Source organism: Heterocephalus glaber, unplaced genomic scaffold, assembly GCF_053883595.1.
Source record: "Heterocephalus glaber isolate CG9 unplaced genomic scaffold, H.glaber_assembly_v1.0 deba00001593, whole genome shotgun sequence".
Classification (NCBI taxonomy): domain Eukaryota; kingdom Metazoa; phylum Chordata; class Mammalia; order Rodentia; family Bathyergidae; genus Heterocephalus; species Heterocephalus glaber.
The window spans coordinates 6094521-6108324 of NW_028258368.1; the positions used below are offsets into that span (position 1 = coordinate 6094521).

The following is a 13804-nucleotide window of genomic DNA, read 5'->3' on the forward strand; positions in this document are numbered from 1 at the left end:
TATAAATGTCTCTAGTTTCTCATTCTTTATAGCTGAGTACTACGCCATTTTATAAAGCACATACACACACACACACACACACACACACACACATCTTCTTTATCCAATTACCAGTTGATGGGTATTTCGGCTGTTTCCAAGATTTAGCTATTACAAACTGTGCCACTATATCACTGTGGTATGATTCTTTTAATTCTTTTGGGACTATACCCAGCAGGGAGTAGCTAGGTCAAATGGGACCTCTCATTCTAGTTTTTAGAGGAATCTCCACACTAACTAATGAGAAGCTCTTTTAATGAGGATAAAAATAATTTGACCACAGGGACATTAGTGAAAATTCAGAAAGCATTTTCTGGATCTGGAAGTCATTGTCATGCATAGATAAACCACAGGCAGTCATTAATGACGAATGTGGGGGAATGTAAAATTAAATGAAACCTTTTATATACAATATAACTCAAAGCAAAATCTTTTTGAAACTAATGATTTGAGTGTGAGTGAATCAAAGGAAAAGTACCAACATCATACTGGTAAAGATGTAAAAATCACTTTCTCACCACAGCCAACACAACACTTTGGTAGAGATGCAGCTGTAATATGTTACTTAACTAATGACTGTCCAGCTTCCTGCCTGGAGAAGGTAACCAAGTCGCAGGTAGGGGAGCCCAAAGAAAGCCTGGCAGTCCCTCTGAGTTCAGAGAACAGAACGGAGAATTCAGGGAGGCCAAGGCAGGTAGATTCATAGTACCAGAGAGGAAAGAGCTATGCAGAGAGCTCCGGACTCCCCTGAGTCTCCATCTGAGTATGACAGAGGACCTGCACAGAAAAAATACCAGGGTTGGAAAAATAAACACTGGGGAGCAAGCAAAACAGTTTTGGAGCTTGCACATCCCCAATAGCCAGCGTGGAGAAACCTTTTTTGGATCGAGGGTCCTGCACTTGCGAGGCAGGCAGTGGAACCACTGAGCTAAATCCCCAGCCCCTAGAAACCTTTTGATACATCTAACAAGGTATGGAGTACCAAGAGAAGGATGACAGAGAGGCACAAGGAAACTAATGCAGATGATAGTTCTGCATGATAGTTCTGTGGTGATGGTTTCACTGGTGAATGCATGTATTAAAGCTCATCAAACTGTATACTTTATGTAGGTATAATGTATTATATTCAGCTACGTGTTAATGATAAACAAACATTACATCATTTCCACTCTTCTCAAAGGAATTCTATTGAGCAGGCAGGTGTCAGGGTCAAGTGCCTCAGAATCTTTGTGAAAGCCATATGAAATCGTGTGTGAAAGTGTTTGACAGACTTTGAAATCATAAACAATTGCTAGTTTATATTAGGTCATAGTATATTTTGATTTCTTTTAACATTAAGAATTAACTAGTCTTTGGAAGGGTTGGTGATTCCACAGGAGCATTTTTATCATAAGTGAAAGTTTCTCATATGACAAGCCTGCTAGAGTTGTTCTAGGCTATAGCTAAAAAAAAAAAAAAAAGAAAAAAGAAAAAAAGAATCCTTACATTGTTTCAAGATCATCTTAAAATGGCTACAGTTACGTGGGATAAATATCCCATAAGTGGAACAACCTCTAGCCTAAGTCCAGCATACCCGTTAGGGCTAAGAAGTTATTTCTTTCAGCCTCAATGTCACCCAAATACACCCCTCAAAACTTTGTAATTTCACCCTTTCATGGAATGGAAAAAACGGGCTATCTTTTCTTTTTCTTGTTTTCTTTGTATTTTTACCTTCTACCTTCTGCTGTTCTGTGCCCACTAGCAGTGTGTTCCTAAATATCACTCTAGAAAAAAAATTTTTAAAAAGCACAGTGCTATTTTCCTGTCAAATTATTTTATTATTCCCTTCCTTTAAAATACCGACATTTAACAGTTTCAATTCACAATGTCCAGCTTCTAGTTAAAATTTCTGGACATCGTAGAAGGCAGGAAAACATGGCCCATAATTAGGGGAAAATGAAACAGACACTGAATGGAAAATAAACAAGATACAGATACATCTGCTGACAGATGGCTGTGCCGCCCTGGCTTGGCCTTGGGCATTTTCTTAGACATTATCTCAAGTAAAGCACATCAGCCCTAGATCTCACACGATCTAATAGCTGCAGGCCTCAACTTCTCAGGCTGTAGAGATTGCTCACCAGGTCGTTATAACTGGCCGGGTTCTGATTTTTAATTATGTCTGTGGAAATCTGAGCGAATGTGACTACTGGTTTTTATATTTTCAAACAGACAAAACATTCCTCTGTACTGTTGCCCTCCCTCCCTGTGCTACCCAAACACAACCTCTTGGGCATCTAAAGCGAAAACTGTTAGGGGCGTTGGGGAGGAAAAATCCCTGCTGCTGCCCGGTGTTTCCTTACCTAAGCATGCCCCTTGTCTGGAATAATCACAGGGATTTGTGCAACGCCCTTCTCCCAGCCACCCCACCCGCAAGTGCCAGCTCACACCTAGCAGGCTTGGAACAGCCCTGTGGGGCGGGGAGGAGCCGCCAGCAGGCGGGGGAACGGGGAGCCCAGCGAGCCCCCCTTCCCTGGGCCCCCTCCTTGCGGCTCCGCCCCGCCCCGGCCCTGTTCGCGCGCCGTGCTGATCTTCGCCGAGACCGGGAGAAGGCCGGCTGGCTATGCCTCCCGCCCGCCCGCAGCCTCTGGGGAGCAGCCGGGGGCCGGGGGCGCCGCGCCGTGAGGCCAGGGCCTAGCGTCCGTCTCGCCCCGCGCCCACTGCGGCCGCCATGGCCTGCGCCGCCCGGGCGCGCTCGGGAGACCGGGCGCTGCGCGGGCTGCTGCTGCTCTGCCTCTGGCTGCCGAACGGCCGCGCGTCCGGGCCGCCGCTGTCCGAGCTGCACGCGCAGCTGTCGGGCGTGCAGCAGCTGCTGGAGGACTTCCGTCGGCAGCTGCAGCGGGAGCCGCCGGCCGAGGAGCTGGAGCTCGAGCTGCGAGCGGGCGGAGGCCCGCGGGAGGGCTGCCCGGGCGCGGGCGGCGACGGCTACAGAGCGCTCCCGGACGCCATCATCCGCACCAAGGACTCCCTGGCGGCGGGCGCCAGCTTCCTGCGGGCGCCGGCGGCCGTGTGGGACTGGCGGCAGTGCGTGGCGGCCTGCTGCGCCGAGCCGCGCTGCTCCGTAGCGGTAGTCGAGCTGCCCCCGCGGCCCGCGCCCCCGGCCGCCGCGCTAGGCTGCTTCCTCTTCAACTGCACGGCGCGCGGCCGCAGCGTCTGCAAGTTCGCTCCCCACCGCGGTTACCGCAGCTACCGTCTCCGCCGGACGCCGGACGCCGAGCAGGGCGGCCTCGGACCCGGAGCCCTGGTCCGGGCCACCTCGGGGGCCTCGCCAGAGCTGGGTAAGCGCGCTCGCGCTGGCCCGCGAGGGTTCCCGGTTCAGCCGGGCCCCTGTCCAGCCGGCAAGCGTCACCCGTCCACCCCGAAAGGGTCCCCCTGTCCTTGCACCTATCGGGTTGAAGACCCTCCTGGACAGGACCGCTGGGCTTCCCTTTCTCATTGCAAGTTATATGGGCTGCAGGTGACCAGGAAAGTGGCCTAGGAATGGTGCCTGAAAACCCCGGTAGATTGGCAGCAGTGGCTCAGTGGGCTGCTGCTGAAATTTTTCGGGGGGAGGGGTGATCTGAGAGATTGACCGAAATTGGACTGTAAGAGGAAGAGAAAAGCTCAGACAAAAAAAAAATATTTTTCGAGTCCCAGTTTTCTAATGCATGGTTTTTTTCAGGTAATTGCAAGAACAAAATCTAATTAGATGTGAAATTGCTCCTAACACCCACTTCTGTCTCTTGTCAGGGCAAGAGATGTGGCGGTTCATGATTCTGCTTCTTTAATTTGGCTTCATCAGGCAGAAAGGAAAAGTACCGTTCGATTTGGTAAAGAGTGGAAAGAAGGGGCTTGCTTTTGGATGAAAATAAGAAGGGTTTGGGGCATGTCTCTTTTTAGAAGAGCTAAAAACAACGGCGATTGTATGATTTTACTTTCTGAGGGTGCTGTAAATGAGTCGGGACACAGGGCACAAAAAAAATTCTCACAGTTGGAAATTGGTGTCGCTGAGAGGATGAGACCCTTGACTGAGCTCCCTTGCGGTCAAGCTCAGTGTGTTTCCTCATCCTGGGGGTGCTTGATTTATAGTGACATGAATGACATCATTAGAAAGATCAGGGAGCAAGGTACCCTCGGCCACTTCCAGCGTCTGGATTCTCCATGAGGATCCACCCAGAAGGGTTAGGAAATCTGTGTCTGTGACGCCCTGACGCCCTCTCCTACCAACACCTGAGCGAGGCTCAGAGTCACAAGGCTACCCTGCAACAGCTTTGGGCCAGACACTGGGAAAGACCCTCGGGTTCCGTTCTGAAGCTGAGGCAAACAGCGCTTGCACTTGGAGCCCCACCCCCACCCAGCCACCCGGAGCCCTCCCCCACGATTACAGTACCTACCCTTCCTGTCTGCCCAAACGGGAACCAAAGTAACCCAGCAGCAAAGAAACAACTCTTCTTCCCCTTGTTCTCACTACTCATCTGGAAGAAACTAACGTTGCCAAATGAGCTTTCCTGTGTAAACCAAGAGAAAGAGAAATACACAGGGAAACTAACAATAGCAGCAAGTTTGGGTTGCAGCAGTTTTCCAGTCGCTTTTTCTCCAACTCCCATCTTTGTCCTTCCCTTCTGTAGGGAGAGTTTATCTTGGGAATTATGTTCTGTACATATCTTGGGATAAGAACAGGTGACTGCTGGTGGTCTCCTTTGTGGGAGAACCGTTCAGCCTTCTTCAGGTCCCCCGCAATGTGGAAATGCTGAAGGGAAAGCCCCAGTGCAGGGGCTCCCACTACCTATTCTTCAGGGAGAGTACAGGTTATTTATTTCCCGGTGTTCTGGGTTTCCCTTACCCAGATGTTAAACCTGTCAGAGTTCTTTAGGCTTCTCAGACTTAAGTTTTACCTTCTTGAATTCTTTTTATCCCGAATCCTGGAGCATGTGGAGTTGGAAGCTCAATGAGAGTGCAAATGTTTGTTAGAGAAGTTGTTACAATGTCCAAATAAAGGATCACAAAGAACTAAGGCAGGATTGGATGGGATACACTAGCACAAATTTATGGCTGAACCCATGGGCCTATTTATTGCCCACATTTATTGGGTTTGGTGTGAGGAGCCATTGTAAATGCTTTCTATGCATGAACTCATCTGTCCTCACAGCAGCCCAGAGATCCAGGTTCTGTTATATCCCTAGTATTTTAGGAAGGCTTGTAGAGGGAAAGACATTTGCTGGAAGGTCACACAGCAAGTAGGTTGTGGAGCTGAGTCATAGAGCTGCTCTTGTGCTTTCTCCATTAGCTCCTGCCAATCTGCAGCCCCTGGGTTGGACAGTAGGGGGTGGTGGGAAACTGCAGGAATGAATGGAGGGTACTGGAGAGATGCTGGGTGGATGAATTGGTTGAACCTGCCTGCTACAGAATTTGGGGAGTAGAGCAGGGTGCTTAGAGTCCTAAAACCTGGGTATCAGGCCCATCTCCTCCCCCTTACAAGTCCTTGCTAATGCCCTTGAGACTTGAGTGCCTGTTTGCCTTCTGGCACAAGTTGTCGTGAGGATCAGGGGTGGGCATGCCTAAGAAGGGCAGTGCACCTGCCCATGGTATTGTTGTAGGGCCCTGGTTGGGAGGTGCAGGAGGATGGTATGTTGTGATAAAAGTGAGGTGTGTTGGTAGGGAGGTTGTGAGAGGTGGAAACCAGGGTAGTTGGGGTCCTGGAGGAGCTGTGAATTTAACCTCCCAGGCCTCAGGGACCAGAATTTTCATGTTTTTCTCCATGAATAGCTTGAAATCCTGTATATCTGGGAAGAATTTGGGAAGTCAGCCCCTCCATGTTAGAGAAAATCAAAGCCTCTAGGTAGAGTTCTGCTCTCCCCTCTGCAGAGCACCTGCTGCCACCCCCAGCCTTTCTCTCGTCTGCTCCAAGTGCAAAGGAAGGACTGGACCTTTGAGGTCAGGTCAGGGCTGATCCCTCCCCAGCTGCCTACCAATATCCTCATTACCTTCTCACATTTTCATCTACTCCCCTTTGTGTCATAAATAAACAATTCTATTTAATAAATAATATTCATATAACTGGTTGGCAGTGTTGAGGGAAATACATTTAGACCTACAATTCTGAACAATCCTTTTTTTTTTTTAATTAAGCCCCAGTTTATTCCATAGTTAGGAAAACTGGAAGATAAACCTACTCTTACATACTGTATCTGGAAAGAAGATAGCTTTCTAATCCATTGAAGAGGTTATGAAGGAAGAGGTTAGAAAAAATATATATATATATATGGAATTGAATGCCTGCTTGCCTTCCAGCACAGGTTGTCATGAAGATCAAGGGTGAACATGCCTTATGTATATATAAACTTCATGTCAAGAAACAAAAAGAATTGCAAAGAAGAGCCTGGTAAAATATGAAATAATTATGAGTCAGAAAAACAAAAACAAATGGCCAAAGGGCATGAGGAAATAGTTCCCAAAGAGGAAGTGTGGTTGATAAATGTGAAACAATGTTCAACTTAGAAATAATCTAAGAAATGTAAATAATGTCAGCCTGTGCTTATTAGATAGGCAAAAATAAGTTTATTCAACTTGGCACACATGTGGAAACCATATACTCTTGCATGGTCACCGATAGTGTAAACTGGTACCGCTCTCTAAGAAATCAATTTGGAAATACATAGCAGAGTACACTAATATTCATTGTTCTGCAGTATTTTTCAGGAAAATGATCTGTGCTAATAAAAACCATAAGCAAAAATAAAAATAAAAGCATAAGCCAAAGTGTATTTATTATGGTATTATTTATAATGGTGGGGAAAATGTTGACAACAAGATAAATGTCCAATAGAAAGGATTAGGAAATTAAAATAGTAATTGTGAAATTTGAGTAATTACGTGGGCACTGCTAGGATGTATGAATACATATTAACAGAATATATCAATACGTTAATAGATTCAATTCTGAATGTAAAATTATATCTGTAGCAAGAGGAATACACTTAGGGTACCTCCAAGTATAGTGGAAAGAACATTTGAGTTAGAAATATCTGGGCTGATCCATAAGCCAATAAATTGATCGTGTGTGTGTGTCTGTGTGTGTGCGAGTGTGATCTTAGGTCACTAACTTATCCCTCTTGAGCTAGGTTCCTCATCAGTAGTATACAGATCATAATCCTACTTCAGAGACTATTAGTGAAAGTTAAGAGAGGTTATGCCTATAAATTTAGCATGGTGCCTGAAACAAAAGAAGTTACCCAGTAAGTGGCAGCAGTTATAATAATATAATCACATATAGTCATTAGCATTATATGGAAAAGTAGAACAACATATACCAAAACCAGTTATGATCATATTGGGGTCATGGGAAAGGTTTTTCTAAAGTGTTACGATTAAAAAAACACCTGACAGGCCAGGGATTTAGCTCAGTGGTTCAGGCGCCTGCCTCGCAAGCACAAGGTCCCAAGTTCGATCCCTGGTACCAAAAAAAAAAAAAAAAACCACAGGATGGTTTTTACCCGTATATCTGAGCCTCTTCCCTCAGTCTTCCCTACTTCTGTTCCTCACTTGGGACCCTTTCTAGTGTCTTGGCCTGGTTTCTATCATTTGTGCCCACGCAGTAGAGACCTAGAACATCTTCGTCACAAAGGCTCTGTACCTAGCAGGGTGTTATGAATACGACCACTAACAGTATCCTTCTTCTCTGGATAAAACCCCACCTTGATGCATTCAATCTAAATTATTGCAAGTCTTATTTTACCTCTGTAGGTCTTATCAATGATGTTTAGTTTTCAAAAGAAGTCAGTGTTTCCATAGTACTTAACATAGGTTTATTACATTTTACAAATGAAAATTCAAAATTACATTTATCTTTAACAAGTCAGCCATTGTTAAGTAGTAGCCTGTCCTTTTCCTGTTGTCATGTGTTTATTTTAAGGGTAGAGAAGCTCTGCTTATTGTAAAATACATTGTACAGTGTAATTGACCTGGACTTGAACTGAAAAGGAAGCATTATCTCTGTTATTTCAAATACATCACAGGTCAATTTAGAGGATATGAGGATTTCACTAGGTTCATAAATAGTATCTTAAAGCTCTTCTAAATAAAAATAAATGACAAGATTTTCTTTCAGGAGAGGCAGGATTAATTAGTTTTATAATATGTAAGATATTTCAGCACTTATTTGATCCTTCCGTGTTAAATTTTTAAGGTAAACTTTTTGAGAGATTTAAAAAATTATTAGTAGTGTGCATTGTTCTTTATACCACATTTTAGTGTGTCTACTTAAAAATAGTATTTTAACTGGCGCAGTGGCACACATCTATAATCCTGGTTACTCAGGAGAGTGAGGCAGGAGAGTTCTAAGTTCAAGGCCAGCCTGGGCAACATAGAGAGACCCTGTATTGAAATAAAAATAAATAGGACTAGGGGTAAGGCTCAGTGCAAAGGCCGTAGTTTCAATCCCCAATACCACAAAAAAAATATAGTATTTTAAAGTAAATGTTAATGCACATCTGTCAACTATAAAATACAACTGCTGAATTATAAGGTATTTCCCTGAATTATTAAGTGGTAAACTAGTCTGTGGCAACTATGAACCTTTCAGAATCAAAGGAAAGGGCAACATTCTAGAACAGGTCTATTGTGATGTAAATGTCATGTTTCTCTTAAAGTGGGAGAAGCAGAATAAAAATAGGCTCTGGGTCTTTGCTCAGAGAGGAAAAAGGCAGAACAAGTCTCTTCTTAGGCAAGGAGTTGTTGACTTGGCTTATTTCAATCAGAGTTACTGATTTTATTAGCCAGCTTTCTTGCTACTTATTACAAAATACCTCACAGGGAGAAAGGCTTATTTTGACTCCCAGTTCTGGAGGTTCCAACTCAAGATCAAGCAGCCCGATTGCGTCAGGCCATTGTCCAGGATGACACATCTTTCATGAAAGAAACTTGTGGTGGAGCAAACCATTTACATCATGAGACAGCAGAATCAAGGAAGTGCCGGCTAGGATCTCCCAATCTCTTTTAAGGGCAGGCTTCCTGTTTCCTCCTAATAGAGGGAGTTGATCTTCTTGAGGCAATAACATACAATAAGCAACTGTGCTTATTCCCTATAACCTTAAATTATTTAGCCATATTCTAGATCAAAGGTAAAAATAGAGTCCACCAAAAAAATATACACACTTCAGCAGTTTTCCATACTAATAAATGTCTGGAAGCTAATGGCCACCACTTTGAACATCTCTTGTAACTGTAGAAGCTAAAGGTAACTTGTATTAATTAATCTCATGATGTATCAATAAATTTAGTATTAAAATATTTATACAAGTTTTTCTTTTCCTGGTGTATACATTTTTTTTTTTGGCAGACTCTGAACATACATGTTTTGCTCTTTTAGGACATCTCAACAGAAACTCAGTGTGCTGATTCTATCATAAAAACTAGTTAGTTGGGCTGGGAGTTTAGCTCAGTGGTTCCAGCACCTGCCTTGCAAGCAGAAGGACCCGAGTTCAATCCCTGGTACCAAAAAAAAAAAAAAAAAAACTAGTTAGTAGGTCTGTAAACCTCCTCTATTTTCCTAGGTAAAAAACTAGATTTCAGAGAATTTCTGTGTGGGCTTTACTTAGTATGGATTCAAGGTTGCCTTAACTTTCCAAATTTGATAAATTTCCCCTCTATTAAACACTCTGTATCACTCTTATTTTGAAAACTTGAGGTTAAGAAAAAATAAAATCTATATAAAAAGTGAATTTGGTCTTACTGAGGTTAGTTTCAGGAATCTTTTTAAAAAATAAATTCATTTAATGGAACTTTGAACTTCAGTCGTTTATAAACTAAAAAATTTATTACAGAAATTAAAACTACTTTTAATTGACATCTTGGTGGACCCCAGCACATTGTCTTGTACCCACGACTTTGTCCATAGCTATTGCTAATAGCTGACACTCCATACTTCCTCTTCTGTGTGTATCACAGCCAAATTCTATATTCACTATATATTGTCATTGTTTATTATGTAAAGAGAATAAAATGAAAATCAATAGGAAAATAAGTTCCACTTAATATTCATTCTCTTAACAGTTCTTTGCTGGATGAAATCTATTCACCAAATAAGATAGTTCTTCATAAATTAGAAAAACAATTAGGGAGCCATCTCTTTACTATGACTTTTTTTTTCTTTTATAGACCAAGATGCACCTCCACTTAGCAAGGCTGGACAGGATGTGGTTTTGCATCTGCCCACAGATGAAGTGATTCTAGATGGCCGCGAAAGCTCAGATGACCATGCCATTGTCCAGTATGAGTGGACTTTGCTACAAGGCGACCCATCAGTGAACATGAAGGTAATTCAGGTCGCCCTTGTTAGAGAAAACTGATGCTTCCAGGAAGCATGTCTTTCCCCTCATTTCCCTAAAATGCCTGTGAGCTAGTAGAAGAGACGTAAAACAAAGTATAAAATTGATTGTCCCAAATTGGGAGAATGAGTTTTCTATGGAGTTAACAGTGGTCTTGATTGTTTGTTTTGAAGCTTGCCTCATTTTTGCTGCTTTTTCTTGACAAAAAAAAACATTTAAAGAAAAAGACATGTTTTATTTCAATGACTCAGATTACTTAAAGGTCTTATTTCTTTACTCAGTTCAAGATTCAAATAGAAATTTTTGAAAAATACAAAGGAAAATAAAGCACACAATGAAATGATCCAGAAAGTAAACAGTTAGGCAGCTTGCCACCCTTGTGCTGAGAAGCTTAAGGGCAAGGGTGGCACAGGTTCCCTGGCAGGCTCATCTGTATGCAGCTGGATTTGCTGCCAATGGAAAGGAGCCGTTTGTCCTGGGGCTGTCATATAGTAAGAATCAAGTCGTGAAAGGAGTTGGGACTCTTCTAGACAGAAACATTTTCTGGCTTAGGCACAATCATTCAAATCACTCTAAGCCACGTGTGGTGGTGCACATCTGTAATCCCAGCACATGGGAGGCTCTGAAAGGAGGATTGCTAGGAGTTTGAGGTCACCCTCAGCTACATAGTGAGTTCAAGGTCAGACTGGACTACGTAACAAGATCCCTGTCTCAAAAAAACAAAAACAAGTCTAGCTGGAAGAAGAAGGTGAGGTAGTAAAACAACAGTTTATACTCTCTTGGAACTAAAACAAAAACAATAATCTTCCACTTCCATTACACTTATTTAAGTACATTGATTTACTCAATGATTCCATAGTCTTAGAATTAGACTGAACCCTTGTTCAGCATCTTACTCAGCCTCTCATCCAAATAAGAGCCCCTACTACAGCAACCCTTCCATGAGCCATCTGCTCTCTCTGCCTGAATTTTCTGTGAACAAAAGCTCACTGTGTCCTGTGTCTCATCATATCCTGTGACATTGCTAATCAGCTCTAATTATTAGGCAAAAAGGTTGTACCTCCTCACTACTTTTGTGCATCTGTGCTAGGTCTTCCCTTTGGAAAAACACTGAACACATCCTCTTTTCATTCTGCACAAAAGGCTTTGAACTGATTTTTCAGAACATACATCATCTGGCCTGCTCTGGATGTTTTAGATTAGTTTACACTTTTCTTAAAAATCAAATCCCATATTTATGCTGTGGTTCTTCTTAACACAGTTTTACCTCTTATGATCCAGACACTGTCTCTACTTCTATTAATGAAACTTAATTTACATGATCTATTTTAGAGGCGGCATCACATGAAAGATTCATGCTGAGTCTTCCATTGGCCAGGTTACCTACAACCTGCTTCATCTTTTTCCGTGACTACTGCCATGGACATGGTCTCCCTTCTCCTGGGCATGTGTAATTGATTAAACCACCATACGGGACCTTCTTTTATCCCCCTTACATCTCAGCTTTTTGTTTTTTATCTACAACAGAAATAAGTTTGAACTTGGCATATCATCTATCACATTTATTACCCTTCTGTGCATTGCATCAGCTGCAAGATTGATTAATATATCTTAACTGAAATTTTGAAACTTAAAGTTGATCCGGAAGGATGGACAAGCTATTGATCATACTACTAGAGAGCTCCCTTGGGTTGACATTGTCACTTGGCACCTCTGGGATATATTTGTTCAAGCAGCTGTGAATGAGCCTCCATCATCCTCCAGCTTTTTATATTTGTTACTAAAAGCTTTATTCTGTGAGTAATTAATGCATAAATGAGTGCTGAGTAAAAGTAATACTAATGGGGCCAGGGATTTAGCTCAGTGGTTCCACTGCCTGCCTCGAAAGCTCAAGGTCCCAAGTTCGAGCCCTGGTACAAAAAAAAAAGTAATACTAATGATTCCCTATTTAATTTTTTGGAGATATTCATAAAGAAGTGACAAAATTAGGTATAGGACAAACTGCTGTGCCATCAAGAGGACACTGAACTGATTCCTTAGCCATGTATATAACAGCGGTGGCAGATAGCTGTAAAGTTATAAAGCGGTCATCCAAGTGACAAAGTCAGCATTATGAAAGCCATCTGCTACCAGATCGTGACTCTCTTAAAATGGTGTACATTCATCAGTGACTCAGTAAGCACTCATCCAGTACGGCAGCATCATAATCACAGCACTGTTGCTATGCATCAGTCAGTTCTAGACCATTTAACACTTATTTGTGATCCTCAGAGCAACCTCACATGGAAGTTTAGCCCCATTTTGTGGATTAAGATTGTCAAGAAAAAATGTGAAAGACTTTGAGATGGGAAAAAAATTACTGAGTGTGTATTTACCTTCTTGCATTCCTTTCTTCCATTCTTCCTTCCTTCCTTTTTCTTTTGTAGTACTGGGAATTGAATCCAGGGCCTCACACATGCTAACCAAGAACTCCAACACTGAATTACAACTTCAGCCCTTTTTAAAATTTTATTTTGAGCCAGGGACTCTCTAGTTGCCCAGGCTGGACTCTAACTTCTGACATTCCTGCTTCAGCCTCTGGAGTGGCCAGGAATACAGGTGCACGCCATCTCACCCAGCTCTGAGTCGCTTTCAGGGGAATGCTAGGGGTCTGTTTGTAGCTCCTTCAGGGTTAGCATTTACAAGTTGCAGAAAACTGATATTAATATAAATGATTCTCTACTGCAAAAATTCAGATACATTTTTATATATAGATGTGATTGATTTTTGACCCTGGAGAAAAGATGATTTTAAATATGACATTTTAGTATCTGTACATATTAACCAATCTATTAATACACTTTCAGTACTTATTAACCAGCTCATTTGTATCTACTAGCAACTTCATTTCAGCTTTCACGACTCCTAGATGTGTCTATTCTCTAGGCCCTCTTTTGAGTCAGTTAAATATCTTATCGGTCCCCTCTTAAATTAATTGGTTAAATAAAATCTTTCACACATGTTTATATTATATTATGTAAAGGGTGTGGTTCTACTTTTTGAGAGTTTCCCTTTAACAGTAACTAGCAATCCTCACAGGCCATCACTCTGGTACCTTTAGCTTGAGCAGCCTGATTTCACACCCCAAAATTTCTGGCAAAAAAAGTGGGACTCCCAAATCAAATTGCTTTTCTCTCTGAAAATGGTAACCAGCTGACTCCTCCTTCAAGGTACAAAATGGGCTGACTTCAGAGGTTGCTGGAAGCAGAGGAAGAGGGTTTTCAGCCTCCCATAGCAAAGCACTGAAGGTAAAACTTGATGTTGGACGCCCTGGTTCTTCTGTCCACTGACTGTCCCCACCAGCCACAGGGTGCTCCTTGGTCAGGCTTTCCTGTCTTCCCCAGCCTCTTCTTGAGCTCTCCCTCTCTCCTGTCCCTTTGCCC

At 42.8% G+C, this 13804-nt stretch overlaps 1 protein-coding gene across 4 annotated transcripts in view; it reads left to right on the forward strand.

Annotated features, from left to right (window-relative positions):
• Window positions 1-2552: 2552 nt before the first annotated feature.
• Window positions 2553-13804, forward strand: part of Lrp11 (LDL receptor related protein 11) — a 104163-nt gene continuing 92911 nt past the window's right edge. Inside the window, exons 1-3 of one of the 4 annotated variants that reach the window (XM_021238012.2) lie at window positions 2553-3356; window positions 10213-10370; window positions 13592-13669. In XM_021238012.2, coding sequence (XP_021093671.1) covers window positions 2750-3356; window positions 10213-10370; window positions 13592-13669 — 843 coding nt within the window. In that variant the 5' untranslated portion in view covers window positions 2553-2749. The remainder of the gene's footprint in view (window positions 3357-10212; window positions 10371-13591; window positions 13670-13804) is intronic. The other 3 variants (XM_087193577.1, XM_021238011.2, XM_004856946.3) reach the window with 3 other exon arrangements.